Raw genomic sequence first — 12721 nt, forward strand, 5'->3', positions numbered from 1 at the left:
GAGGGGCCACTCAATTCAACAGAGGGGACGAAGTAGACATGGGCGTCGCAGGGGACCTCTGTAGCCTCATGAATAGGCAGCCTCCATCTCTTTTCAAAGTCCTGTGTGGACTTGTCCACCTCGGGTGCAGATCCCTCTGAAAAGAGCACCAAAAGGTGAGCACCATGGGATGTTGGGTGAATATCAAATTCACGGGCACGGACATCTGAGGGTGGTGTGAGAAAGCCCCTTTTTTCTGCTCTAAGAACATGTGCGAAGGTGTACTGATCATGGGCGCTTGCAAACCTAAGCCCACAGTGAACACTTTTCAGACATCTGATACTAAAATCTACATAGAGGGAAAACGTTTAGAGACGGGGGTCCAGAGATCCTTGGCAGATGGAAAGGCTTCCATACCCACATCGAACATCCTTGTCCATAAGAAACTTCAGTTCATTGTTGTTGTCCTGTGCAGACCTACATGGGAACTATGCCAGGTGTGCAGACCAGCCGCCATAAGATTTTCTAGTTAGCCTTGTAACAGAGCAGGAGGAGCCCCTCCCAACCTGACCCATTTTTTCCACCCAACAATAATGTGCTGGAGGGGGGGCTTCACAGTCTCCCTCAGTTCTCTCCTTGCTGCCACTGGAGTAGAAGACTTCTTAGTTAGCTCCTTGCTTTCCCCCCTTAAATTAAAAAAATATGCCATTGTTCAAGAGATGCTCCTCTTGTTTGGCTAAGATGATGAGAGTGGATGAGTACTCTATTTGTGTGCTGTGTTTGGGTGAGAGCCACAGCGTATTGGTATGTAAAATCTGCCAATAGTTTACCCCAAAAGCCAGGACTGACTGCACATCCTGACTAAAGGCGGCTTCATGGGAAAAGGCTTTGGCTAACATGGCAGCAGAAACATCTGCCCTGGTACAACAGCCCGTCTTCTCGTCACTCAAATCAATCTCTGAGCACACTTCTCGCCCTCTGTCGGTAGTCTCAACCCACTTGGTTCCAAGGGTGGACTCAAACCGTAGATGTTCTGGGACGCCTGAAAATGCTCCAAACAGGTTGTCTTCAGAATTGCCACCAAAGAAAATGCAGGTCAAAGTCTCATCAGTTTCATCAGTCAGGCTCTACAGACCCAGGAAAACACCAGGAACTGAAGAAATCAGATTCCAAGGAACCGGCTTTGAAGACAGGTGTAGAAGTTAGCAGACACACGACTCCGTGCACTCCATCTCCCATTTCCCTGTCACTGTCACCGTTTCCATCGGTGTGCAAACTGGCACCAGCAGTCAAGATCCCTTCAGATCACATCCCAAGGCCTTCTGCCCCAGCTTCTCAGTGGGCTCATTCAGAATGATGGCACCAATATCTTTGTTGTCATCCTCCTCAGTGCTGTCCAAGATGGTCAGAACCATGAGAACCGTGCATGGAACTGGTGGACCAGATGATGTGTACAGGACCCCCCATTCAGGACTGATCGCCTGTGGTTCCAAAGACTAAGAAGAATGCAGGTCCATAGTAAATTCTGGGGTGGCTTCGGGACCATCCCCTGTGACAGTGTCAACTAGTGAGGATTTATGTCTTTATTCAGAACAGATGGTGTGGATGGCACAATTGTTGGAGATCCAGATCACCTCTGTGAATGCTAAACCCCGAGACAAGATCCTAGGCTGACTCTACCTCGATTCTCCAGGGACTGTAGCCTTTTCTCTTCTGGAAGGAATTCTTGAAATGGCAAAAGCTTACTGGGGAAAACCATCCTCTATCTCTGCCATGTCATGAAAGTTAGAAAATGTGTATATGGTTCAGCGATATGCTTAAGCAGGAGGCCGCCTATCCCTTCCTTTTTACCCATCCTGCTTCATCCTCTTTAATAGCAGAGGGGATGCAGTCCAAACAGGGAGCTGGTTCCCATTCCACTCCAGCTGATAAAGAGGGCAGAAAAGTCGATGCCTTAAGTCACAAAGTTTATGCATCATCATCATCGTTAAACCTTAGAATAGTGAATTGCCAAGCTATTATGTCAGTGTACCAACTTTTCCTAGGGGAGAAAATCACTCCCTATTTAGATAGGCTTACTGATGATAAGAAGTCTTTAGCCAAAGTCATCCAAACAGAAGCCTTTAGACTACCAAAGCAACAGTTGAATGTGGGCAAGTATGTAGCCGATGCTTCGGTGCACTCAATGGCCTCAGCTATAATCCTGAGAAGACATGCTTGGCTAAAATCAGCTGTTCTCCCTCCTGAAACATGCACTCGAATGGAAGACTTACTTTTCGAGGGCTTTTCACTCTTCTCATTTATGACTGATGATTTCCTGCAACAAATCAAGAAAAACAGACGAACAGCTCACTCCTTTGGAATAACTCACAGGCTTCTCCCTACAGGCTCAAGTATCATTCAAGGTTCCAGCCATCCTACCAGAGCTTCCATTGTCCCTACCATCAGCAGACTTACAACTGTCTATAAAGACCTTCCTCCCAATCTTCTCAACAGAACCGCCATAGGTCTAACTCCAGGTCCAACTCTGATCCTGTTCAACACCAGACTTCAAAGGACCACATACAGGCCTCCAACCCTTCCTTCTGACTAATACTGGATGGCAACCCACCTCACCCCTCTTTCCAGGATGGTTTGTCCAGGTTCTTGCCTCCAATTCCTGGGTATTGTCCATTGTTGAAAATGGCTACTGTTTACAGTTTGCCCATTTACCTCCAGTAATAACAGCTGCTCATGCAGCTGACAGTGTTTTCCTAGAGTTGATTACTGAGTTAAAGGTTTTGTGGTGAAGGGTGCAGTTCAAAGTTTAAGCCTCTCAGCTTCAATGTTTGGTTATTAGTTCAGATTTTTCCTGGTTAATAAAAAAGATGGTGGTTTATACCCGATCTTGGATCTGAGAGGTCTCAATTTCTTTCTCCATGTATGTTAATTCAGAATGGTTTCCTTGTTTTAAGTTTCACAATTGCTCAGCCCAGGAGATTGGTTCGCAGTCTTGGATCTCTAAGACGCTTATTTTCACATTCCCATTCATGTTGATCATAGGAAGTATTTACGGTTCTTGATTAAGGTACCCCTTATGAGTATGAGGTACTTCCTTTTGGTTTGGCCACTGTTCCTTGGGTGCTTACCCAATGTATGGCAGTAGTAGTTGCCCATTTAAGATCTAAGGGATGCCCTATCCTCCTATTTCGACGATTGGCTGCTTATGACCCCTTCTGCTCTAGAACTCTGGAGACATTTGTCAGGGGCTTTACAAATTTGCCAAAAGCTCATTTTACAGATTAATTGGAAAAAGTCAAACCTAATTCCCCACCAATAAATGTCCTTTATTGGGGATAGACTAGATTCTGTTGCTGTTTGAGTATTCTTGCCAGAAGATGAGGCTTTATCTATTAAACACATGGTTGAGCAATTCATGTTTAATCACTTTTAGGAAGCCGTCACCATACAAAGATTATTGGTTCTAACGGCTTTGGCTGTCTTCATGGTTCCCTTTGCCTGCCTGAAAATGTGATCATTACAAAATTGGTTCATACAAGTGTCTAACCCCACACTGCACTCAGAACTGCCACTTTTCTATCCCTAGGGGGATCCTGAAGGAATTGTGATGGGGGATCCTCAATTCTAACCTTTTGATGGGAGTTCCCTTTGGTTCCCAATCTCTTCAAATCACAGTTAGTACAGATCCTTCCCTCTCAGGTTGAGGTGCCCACTATAGGGATAGATGTGTCAGTGACACATTATCCAGAACTGAACATGGCCTACGTATCAACCTGTTAGAACTGAGAGTAATTCGCTATGACCTTAACTCTTTTTCAGCTCTGCTGCACAGGAAGGTGGTCCAGGTTCAGACTGACAACACCACAGCAATGTTTTGTATCAACAAACGGGGGGTACCAAGTCCCTCCGTTTGTGTCAGGAAACCACTGCCAATTGGGAAAGGGCGATTGCAAACCACATGTCCCTCCAGGCCATCTATATCGCTGGTTTGGAAAATATCACTGTAGATGTGCTCTGCATATTAGGAGAACTCATGCATGAGTGGTCCATTCATCAAGACTATATCTACCCATTTTTACATAATGGGGTTTCCCTATGGTGGACCTTTTCCCCACAAGGCTAAACTCCAAGCCCCCCCCTTCTGCTCCAGAGTGGGCATCACCCCACACACTCTAGGGTCACCTTCCTATTAACTTGGAACCAGACCCTATTATCCACCCTCCCTCCCGTACCCCTAATAGGGACAGTTGCTGAGATTTGATAAGATTGAGGTGGAGAACCTGCACCTGACTGCTTGTTTGCTGAAACTAGAGATCAATCTTTTTCCGACTCTGTAATCAATATTCTTGTTAATGATCGCAAACCCTCAACTAGGATCTCCTATAAACTTAAATGGAGACTTTCCTAGGCTGGTTGGGAAATAAACAGGTGTCACCTGTCACCTGTCACCTGTCCATTTTCAAGAAGAAGAAGAAGAAGAAGAAGAAGAAGAAGAAGAAGAAGAAGAAGAAGAAGAAGAAGAAGAAGAAGAAGAAGAAGAAGAAGAAGAAGAAGAAGTGGTTTTATACCTCACTCTTCACTACCCAAAGGAGTCTTGGAGAGGCTTACAATCGCCTTCCCTTTCCCTCCCCACAACAGACACCCAGTGAGGCAGGTGGGGCTGAGAGAGCTCTGAGAGGACTGTGGTTTCATGTGGAAGAGAAGTGGGGAATCAAACCCAGTTCTCCAGACTAGAGTCCACAGCTCTTACTCACGACTTACTCTTTGTTTATTGTCACTGAAAGATTCTGGGCTATCAAATCCATCTATTAAGGTCCATTTAGCAGTGATTTCTGTTTTCCATGCCCCTGTTGGAGGGGGGGGGAATCCCTCTTCGCACAAGGTTCAAAAAGATTCCTCAAAGGCCTCAACAATTTGTACCCACCCAGGGCTCCCATTGTGCAACAGTGGTCTCTGCCATTAGTTTTGACTCACCTAATGCAACCCTTTGAACAATTGGCCACTTGCTCTCTGGAGCATCTCTCTTTCAAAGTTTCCTTTCTATTAGCCATTACATCTGCAAGGAGGGTAGGGGAAATTACAGCACTTAGAGCTGATTACCCACTTCTAAAGTGTCGTGACCATAGGGTAGTGCTAAGACCCAGCATTCTTTTTCTTTTTTTAACCAAAGGTAGTTTCCAGATTTCACCTTAGTCAGGGTATCTCATTTCCCACCTTTTCCCCGCATTCATAATCTGAGGCACAAAAGAAGCTACACACATTTATTGTGAAACATGCCTTGCTGTTTTATTGAAAAAGAACAAGTGAGTTCAGGAAGACCCCACAATTATTTGTCTGTTTTGCCAGACCGTCCAAATGAGATCTAGGTGGATTGTCTCTACTGTCAAGGGAGCCTACGGGCAGGCATCCACCAGTGTCCACAGCACACTCGACAAGGTCTCCATCAGTGTCTGCAGCTTTTCAATGGGGTATCCCATTGACTGAGATGTGCAAGACCTGGTCGTCTGCAGACACCTCCAGTAAGCACTACTCTGTAGATGTTAATACAAGAAGGGAGGTATCAGAGGGAAAGCAGTCTTGCATTCTATTTTCCAGTGAATTGCTCACCTCCACCACCTGGTAAGTCAGCTTGCTAGTCTCCCATGTGGGACTGCACAGGACAACAATAATGATCTCATAAGCTAAGCATGGTCAGCACTGGCTAGTATTTGGAAGGGCGACCTCCGAGGAACACCAGGGCTGCAACGCAGAGGCAGGCAATGATAAACTACCTCTGAAATGTCTCTTGCCTTTCAAATAGGTCTACCTTGCCACTTAGCGGTGCACAACACTAAAAGAGCTAGAACTTCTGGCTGCCAGACAATCTTAGGATCTCCTGGCTATTCTACACACACATCCCTTCCTCCTACCCCGCTGTGAGCAATTCCTTTATTGTAATTTTTTAAATCCCTGGCTCAAAGTGGTGGCAAGGAATTGAAGGGGACTGCGGAGGAGCCCCTCCCTGGAGCGCGTGACTGTGGAGCAGGAAAATGGCCCTAAAGGCTCCAGTTGGGGGGGGGCTCCTCCTGCTCTGTTACTAGGCTAGCTAGAAAATCTTCTTGTGGCTGGCCTGTGTGCCCTCAGAGTTCCCGTGTGTGCCTGTACAGTGACAACTCAATGAATAACTGGTACAGGTAAGTGCAATACTGTTTTCACTTCAATGGAGAGAAGGTATGCACATGACAAAGAATGCCTCTATGAACCCCTCTCCGCCATGAGGTGAATAAGACTGGAGTACACTAGAGATCTTTGTATACACTGAAGCACATATAAGGTTCTGGCCTGGAACAGTAATTTTCAAACAGGCCTTAGATAATATATGTTTAAAAATATATTAAATCTCAAAACATGAACAAAAATATATTAAATGGTCCCTTCTTTATTTTACTTCATTTATACTCCACTCCCCCCCACAAGAAGCCAAAGTGACTTACAACATCATTCTCATCTCCATTTTATCCTCACAACAATCCTGAGAGGTAGGTTAGGCTGAGTGTGTGACTTACCCAAGGTCACCCTGCAAGCTTCCATAGAAGAGAGGGGAAAAGATCAAACCTTTCTGTAATACAAATCACTGACAAACATTCCATTCTTGCATTCAGAGCTTTCTGCCATTACAGCCCTGAATAGTATTGCGGAGCCTGAATACTGGAAGTCACGTGGATTCACAGGACAGCTCAGCCACATGGCTGGCTTTCCAGCTCTCGTTCCCCTCTTATAAAATGGGGATGATAGGGTTGATGCAACAATCACATGATCAGCACATGCTGTGTATCAAATGTGCTAAAACAAAGCAGGTTTGGATGTGTGGATCACCTTGAGAGAGATTATTTTCATCCCTTGCTGAGTCCTGGTCAAACTGTCCCATCCATGTGGGCCTAGCTGCTATGATGGACTTTGCCTGGAGATTTGTCTGAACTGGTGGAAGTAAAGCAAACTAACCAGATGCAACGTTTGAAAAGTCATTTAAGTTAACCCAGGGGTTGTTTCGTAGAAAAAGAGCTAGGGGAACTCATTAGCATAACTCATTAGCATATGCCACACCCCCTGACATAAGGCCACACACCCCGCCCCCAACGGTCCCGGCCGCCGCCGGCCTTGCAGCTCCACTGCCGAGCCCCATGAGGGGCCCGGCGGTGGACCTGCAAGGCTGGCGGGAGTGCGAGGAAGCCCCGCGAAGGCCCTCCCTGGCCCCAGGCAGGCAGGGGTGGGGAGAGGCAGGGAGGAAGCAACTTACCCTCCCTCTTCTCCTGCCTCCTCCTGGCTGAATGAGGGCCGGAAGCGGGGCGGCTGGAAGCAGGGGGCGGGGCTTCGTCATGTGCCCCGCTCCCCGTACCTCACCTGGGGGAACTGCGATCCCCCCCAAAATTACCTCTGAGTTAACCCATCTGTGGGATCACAACTGTCTACAGATATGCCTTCCTACCTAGAAGTAATCTACAGAGAAGATACTTCGGTTGGTGCAAAATACATATCAGCTTTTAAGAGCTGGCTCGATTGTATAACCCCTGTCCTGGAACATCTTCATTGGCTGCTTATTTGTAACTGGGTCTGATTTAAGGTATCTTTGAAGCTCTTTGTGACTTGCAGCCTACCTAGTTGCAGGACTGCCTCCCCCTCTGTCAACCTGTGGAGCAGCTGCACTCTGCCCCACAGCTCCTGTTGAAGGTGCCCTCTTAGAAGTCTGTAGGACTGGCGGCTGGACTTCCATTCTCACAGCCTCGAGTTTGTGAACTTGCCTCCCAACCGGGGTGGGGGTTGTGGGTTGTGTTTGTCAGGTGATCTGCTTCTCCTTGGTGTTTCAGAGGAAAAACAAGACAGAGATTTCCAGGAGGGGAGCATTTGGGTTGTGGATAGAATTCAGTGGGCTGATTTTATTCTTGTGGATGTTAAAACGCTTTAAACCACCTTGAATCCCATGCTGGAGAAAGTGCAAGAGACACATTTTTAAGTCAGACACATTTTCAAGTCAAACAGGCAAGCAGACACATAAATGAGATTTGCTTTTCTAAATATCTTTTTAAAAACTTTATTCCTGTTTATACAATATGGAAGCCACGTCTGCACAGTGGATGTTTCATGAGGCATTTGGTGTGTCCTGGCTAGCCCTCGACCTGCCTGTCTTGCCTCCATATACTGCAAGGGGAACCCTGCTCCAGGCAATGCCCTCGCTCAGCAGCAGAGCACAGACAGGGCCGGAACATCCATATACTTGAGTTAGGCAGTTGGCTAGAGCGCCCACCTTAAGGAAAGCGGTGGCCTGCTGAGGAACCCCCCCCGCCCCACCCCTCCCTCGCCACTTCAAGCCACACTGCCAGAGAAGGCTCAGGCGGGTGACTCATTGTCCCCAACCAGCGCCTGGCCTTCCTCACGCTGCGCTCAGAATCACCAGCCCCGGAGGTGCCCCTTCATAGTTCAGCCGCCCTTGCCAAACCAGCCCTGGAGGCTCAGGTGACCTGGAGCAAGCGCGGCGGAGGCTGCAGCTTCTCCAGGCACTTTACCTACAGCCCAGAGGGTGTCAGTAGGTGGAGGTTCTGGCAGGGTGATTTCCGGCATTTTTGAGCTACTCGGCTACAGCAGGAGAGCCGCTTCCCATCTCTGCTCCCATAGGTTCCATCTGTAGAGCCTGGGGAGAGCAGGTGCTGACAGACTCCTCCCTCAAGGACAACCACTGCAAGTCACAGGAGACAATACTGGGCCAAGTCCAATGCAGTACAAGGCAGCTTCAGATGTTCTTAGGTGGAGCACGTGAAACGGTTTGCAAAGTCAACAGACTGTAGAGAGCTGGTGGCAATGAGGTCTTTTATTGGAACAATGGCTGCAAATGTTCAAGCTTCACTCACCCTTCAGGCGGACCATGAGAAGGCTCATTCTCCACTATGTGCAGTGTGATCCAATGTAGAAGTAAAGCTCTCTGACTCCCAAGTAAGCATGCAAACATAGCAATCTAACGCAAATAGCTGTGGTCAGTTCAGACTGACCATTTGAACCTTCCATATCACAGGACACTAAAAGGCAGGACTGAATTGTCTTTTGTATTAAGCAAAATACAGGAATAAATGCTACCAAGCATGGAGCAGCCACAAGATTTGGAATCCTCAGCAGGGAGAGCTGACATTTGCTGCCCTGTGACAGAAAGAGGACTACTGCAAGAGACCAATCCTGGGCAAAAGAAGTTCCTTTAAGGGCACTATGGCTGAAAACCAAACTGTTTAGTGCTCGATACTGTTCTTGATTTGTGCAAAACACTTGCCAGTGGCTGGTTAAAAATATCCACCCTTGTCAATGTAATGTGTCTATCTCGTGGATCTTTTTCACTGTAGTAGGCTGTTTGAGAAGTTTGGTGCCACTTCACCTGGCCTGCTGCCCACACTAAGCCTCTGATGAAACTACTGTCTACTTCTTCACTTATTGAATTCAGTCACATAGAGTGCAACCCTAAGAATATTTTCCTGGAAGTAAACCCCATGGAGTAGATCAGTTTAGGATTGCACTGACAATGTGACCACAACCACTAGTTTGAGATCCTTTAAAAAGCGGACTGTCTGAAGGCAGCCCCCCCCCCCCCGCAATAGTTAAACTGTTAAGGCAGGCAGGCAGTATTTTAAGAGTGTTGAGTCAGAGTAACCTGGTGGTCTGAGTGTTAGACCAGCAGACCTGGGTTCAGTTCCTGGCTCTGGCCCAGCAAGCTTGATGTCACTCACTCTTTCTCAGCCCAAGAGACCTCACAGGGTTGTTGGGAGGAAATCAGCAGCATGTATGAATGAATTAGTCCCTTTCTATCCTGTTCTTCGAAGAACAGGATAGAAAGGGACACATTCATTAGCTGAAGCTCTGCTGTGCCGTTCCCCCCGCACCCTACAATACTCGCAGCAAAGCACCGGGGCGCCTTTTTGTTGCAGCGTGATGGGAAGCAAAGGGATCTGTGCGCTTGGCGCCCCCGCCGCCTCGCCGGCAGTGTTCCCTCTAAGCTGAGTTAGTGTGAGCTAGCTCACAGGTTTTTAGCCTCCAGCTCACAGATTTTTGTCTTAGCTCAGGAAGGAGGGCTCCAGAGCAAACTAATTGATGCAGTAGCCAAATCGCTCACTCACAACTTTAATGCCAGGAGCTCACAAAGTAGCATTTTTGCTCACAAGGCTCTGCAGCTTAGAGGGAACATTGCTCGCCGGCCGTTCTTCGCGGGTCCGGAGGAAGCGGGCCGGCCCGGGGGGGCTTTGTCAGGCCGCCAGCTGTGCGAGGGGCTCGCGTGGCTCAGGCCGGCGGCGCCTCGCTGATTGGCCTCTTGCGGGCGGTAACGAGCCAGGCACGCTCCGAGCCGGCCCGATAAGATAAAGCGTGCCCGAGGCGGGCGGGGTGGAGGGGGGGGGGCCGGGGGGGAGAACCACACGCTGCCCGGAGCAGGGAAGCGCGCATTGTCTCCGCGCCCTATATATAGGGGCTCAAAGGCGGTCGTGTGCCCGACCTGCAGCCGCCGCTCTCCTGCCGTCGGGGAAGGCTCCCTCCCTCCTCCCCCCCGGCCTCTTCCAACTTGGTCTCCCCCCCAAGCCGGGCTCTCCGCCAGGTAAGGCCACCAACCCTTCTCAGTCCTCGAGGCGTCCTTCACCCTGGAGAGGTGCCGGGGCTCACGGGGCCCTCCCCGCTTTGGGGGCATTGCTCTGCATCGTGTCCAGCGGCTCTCCTCTCCTTGCGCCCACGTTGTCCTGCTGCAAAGCGGTCCCGGGGCTAAGACACTGGCTTCGCTGATGGCCCCTCGAAGGGGAGGGGAGGGACACTGCTAAGCCCCGAAGGCGCTGCGTCCAAGGGACCCCTGGAGCAGGGCCCGGGCGCCTCCCTGCGAGGAATCCCCCTTTCCGCAGCAGCAGCAGCAGCTTTGCGTCCCGTCCTGGCGCCCCCTGACACGCGCGCGCGGCTCTCTTCGCAGGATGTCGCCCAAGACGGCCTCTCCGCACGCCTCGCAGCAGGGGAGCCGGCGAGGGACGCCGCCCTCGTCGGGCATCTCCGAGGACGACGCCGTGGCCTTCTCGTCGCCTTCCTCGCTGGCGACCGGCAGCCCGCCCCCCTCCCCCGGCGCCTGCCTGCTCGTGCTGGCCGGAGGGGCCGGGGCCGCCAAGCCGCAGGCCAGAGGGAGCCGTCGGGGCCGCGGCAGGAGCCAAGGCGAGGGGCCGGGGCCGGGCAAGGCCAAGCGCAGCCGGCGGGTGAAGGCCAACGACCGCGAGCGGAACCGGATGCACAACCTCAACTCGGCGCTGGACGCCTTGCGCGGGGTCTTGCCCACCTTCCCCGACGACGCCAAGCTGACCAAGATCGAGACGCTGCGCTTCGCCCACAACTACATCTGGGCGCTGACCGAGACCCTCCGCCTGGCCGACCAGAGCCTGCTGCCCGCCGGCCCCGACGAGGCCCTCCTGCGGCCCGGCCCCGACGCCCTGGCCGCCTGGCCCGGCCCCTGGGACGCGCGCTACTCGCCCGCCTCGCAAGAGGGCAGCCTCAGCCCGGCGGACTCGGCCCAAGACGGGCGCCCGGCGCTGCAGCAGGACCCCGCCGGCCCGCTGGGCCTCAGGCACGCCCCCCGCGCCGCGCTCCCGGCCTTCGTCTGAGCCCACCCCGCCCCCGACTCTGCTGGGGGCTTTTGGGGGACTCCCTTTCTAGAGACAGGAGGATCCCGCGCCCGGCGCAGGAGGGAGCAGGAGTACGCTTCGGGTGGCCGGGCTCGACACCAGGGGGTTTCAGGCGGGAACCGGGGTAAGGGAGCCCGGCTTTTCTCATCTGGCACTTCCACGGTACAGAAGTGGGAGGATGTGGCCACTGATCCCCTGCCAACACTGAATGTGGGGGGAGGGAGACACCGTTTTGCTAATCGGTGATATGTGGTGCCTGGCTAGGTCCTGGGAGAGGCCTCACCCCCAGGGATCCCTGGTCTCTGTGTCCTCCTGGCACTGGTGACAGGGATGCCAGCCTCCAGGCAGGGCTGGCCCCAGCTTATTTTGCACCCTAGGCAAGGATCCCTTCTGGCGCCCCCCATGCGCCGCCCCCTCCCCCATGCATCACCCCCCGCCCTCCCTCGGGTGCTGCTGCTGCCACTGGCCAGAGGATTTCTGCCGACTGACCCACTTTGCCCGGCTGCTGCCTCGCCCAGCCGCCCAGTGCCTTTCCCGGCTCCTGCAGGTGGAGCCTCCCATAGGCTGGCAGGTCGCTGGAATGGGTAGAGGGGCTTTCGGCGGGGGGGGGGACAGATGCAGTTTGGTGCCCCTAAGGGCCAGCCCGCTCTAGGCAAACGCCTAGTTCGCCTAACGAGTGAGCCGGCCCTGTCTCCAGTTGGGGCATGGAGATCCCCACCCTGGAACTACGGCTCATAATCTCCAGACTACAGGGATCACCAGTCCCCCCGGAGAAAATGGATGCTCTGGAGCAGTGTTCCCTCTAAGCTGAGTTAGTGTGAGCTAGCTCACAGTTTTGTAGCCTCCGGCTCACCCATGTTTATCTTAGCTCAGGAAGGCTGGCTCCAGAGCAAACTAATTTATGCAGTAGCCAAATGGCTCGCTCACGACTTTAGTGCCAGCAGCTCACAAAGTAGAATTTTTGCTCAGAAGGCCCCACAGCTTCGAGGGAGCCTTGCTTTGGAGGGTGGATCCTAGGGCACTGTGCCCCACTGAGGTCCCTCTACCCCCACATCTCTAGGAGTTTCCCAACCTGGATCTGGCAG

At 51.6% G+C, this 12721-nt stretch overlaps 1 protein-coding gene across 1 annotated transcript; it reads left to right on the forward strand.

Moving 5' to 3' along the window:
* Window positions 1–10940: 10940 nt before the first annotated feature.
* NEUROG3 (neurogenin 3) lies at window positions 10941–11615 on the forward strand. Its single transcript, XM_015428398.1, has one exon. The coding sequence runs from the start codon at window positions 10941–10943 to the stop codon at window positions 11613–11615; it is 675 nt and encodes a 224-aa protein (XP_015283884.1).
* The last annotated feature ends 1106 nt before the right edge of the window (window positions 11616–12721 follow it).

The sequence above is a fragment of the Gekko japonicus genome, unplaced genomic scaffold (genome assembly GCF_001447785.1).
Source record: "Gekko japonicus isolate JY-2015 unplaced genomic scaffold, Gekko_japonicus_V1.1 scaffold672, whole genome shotgun sequence".
Classification (NCBI taxonomy): domain Eukaryota; kingdom Metazoa; phylum Chordata; class Lepidosauria; order Squamata; family Gekkonidae; genus Gekko; species Gekko japonicus.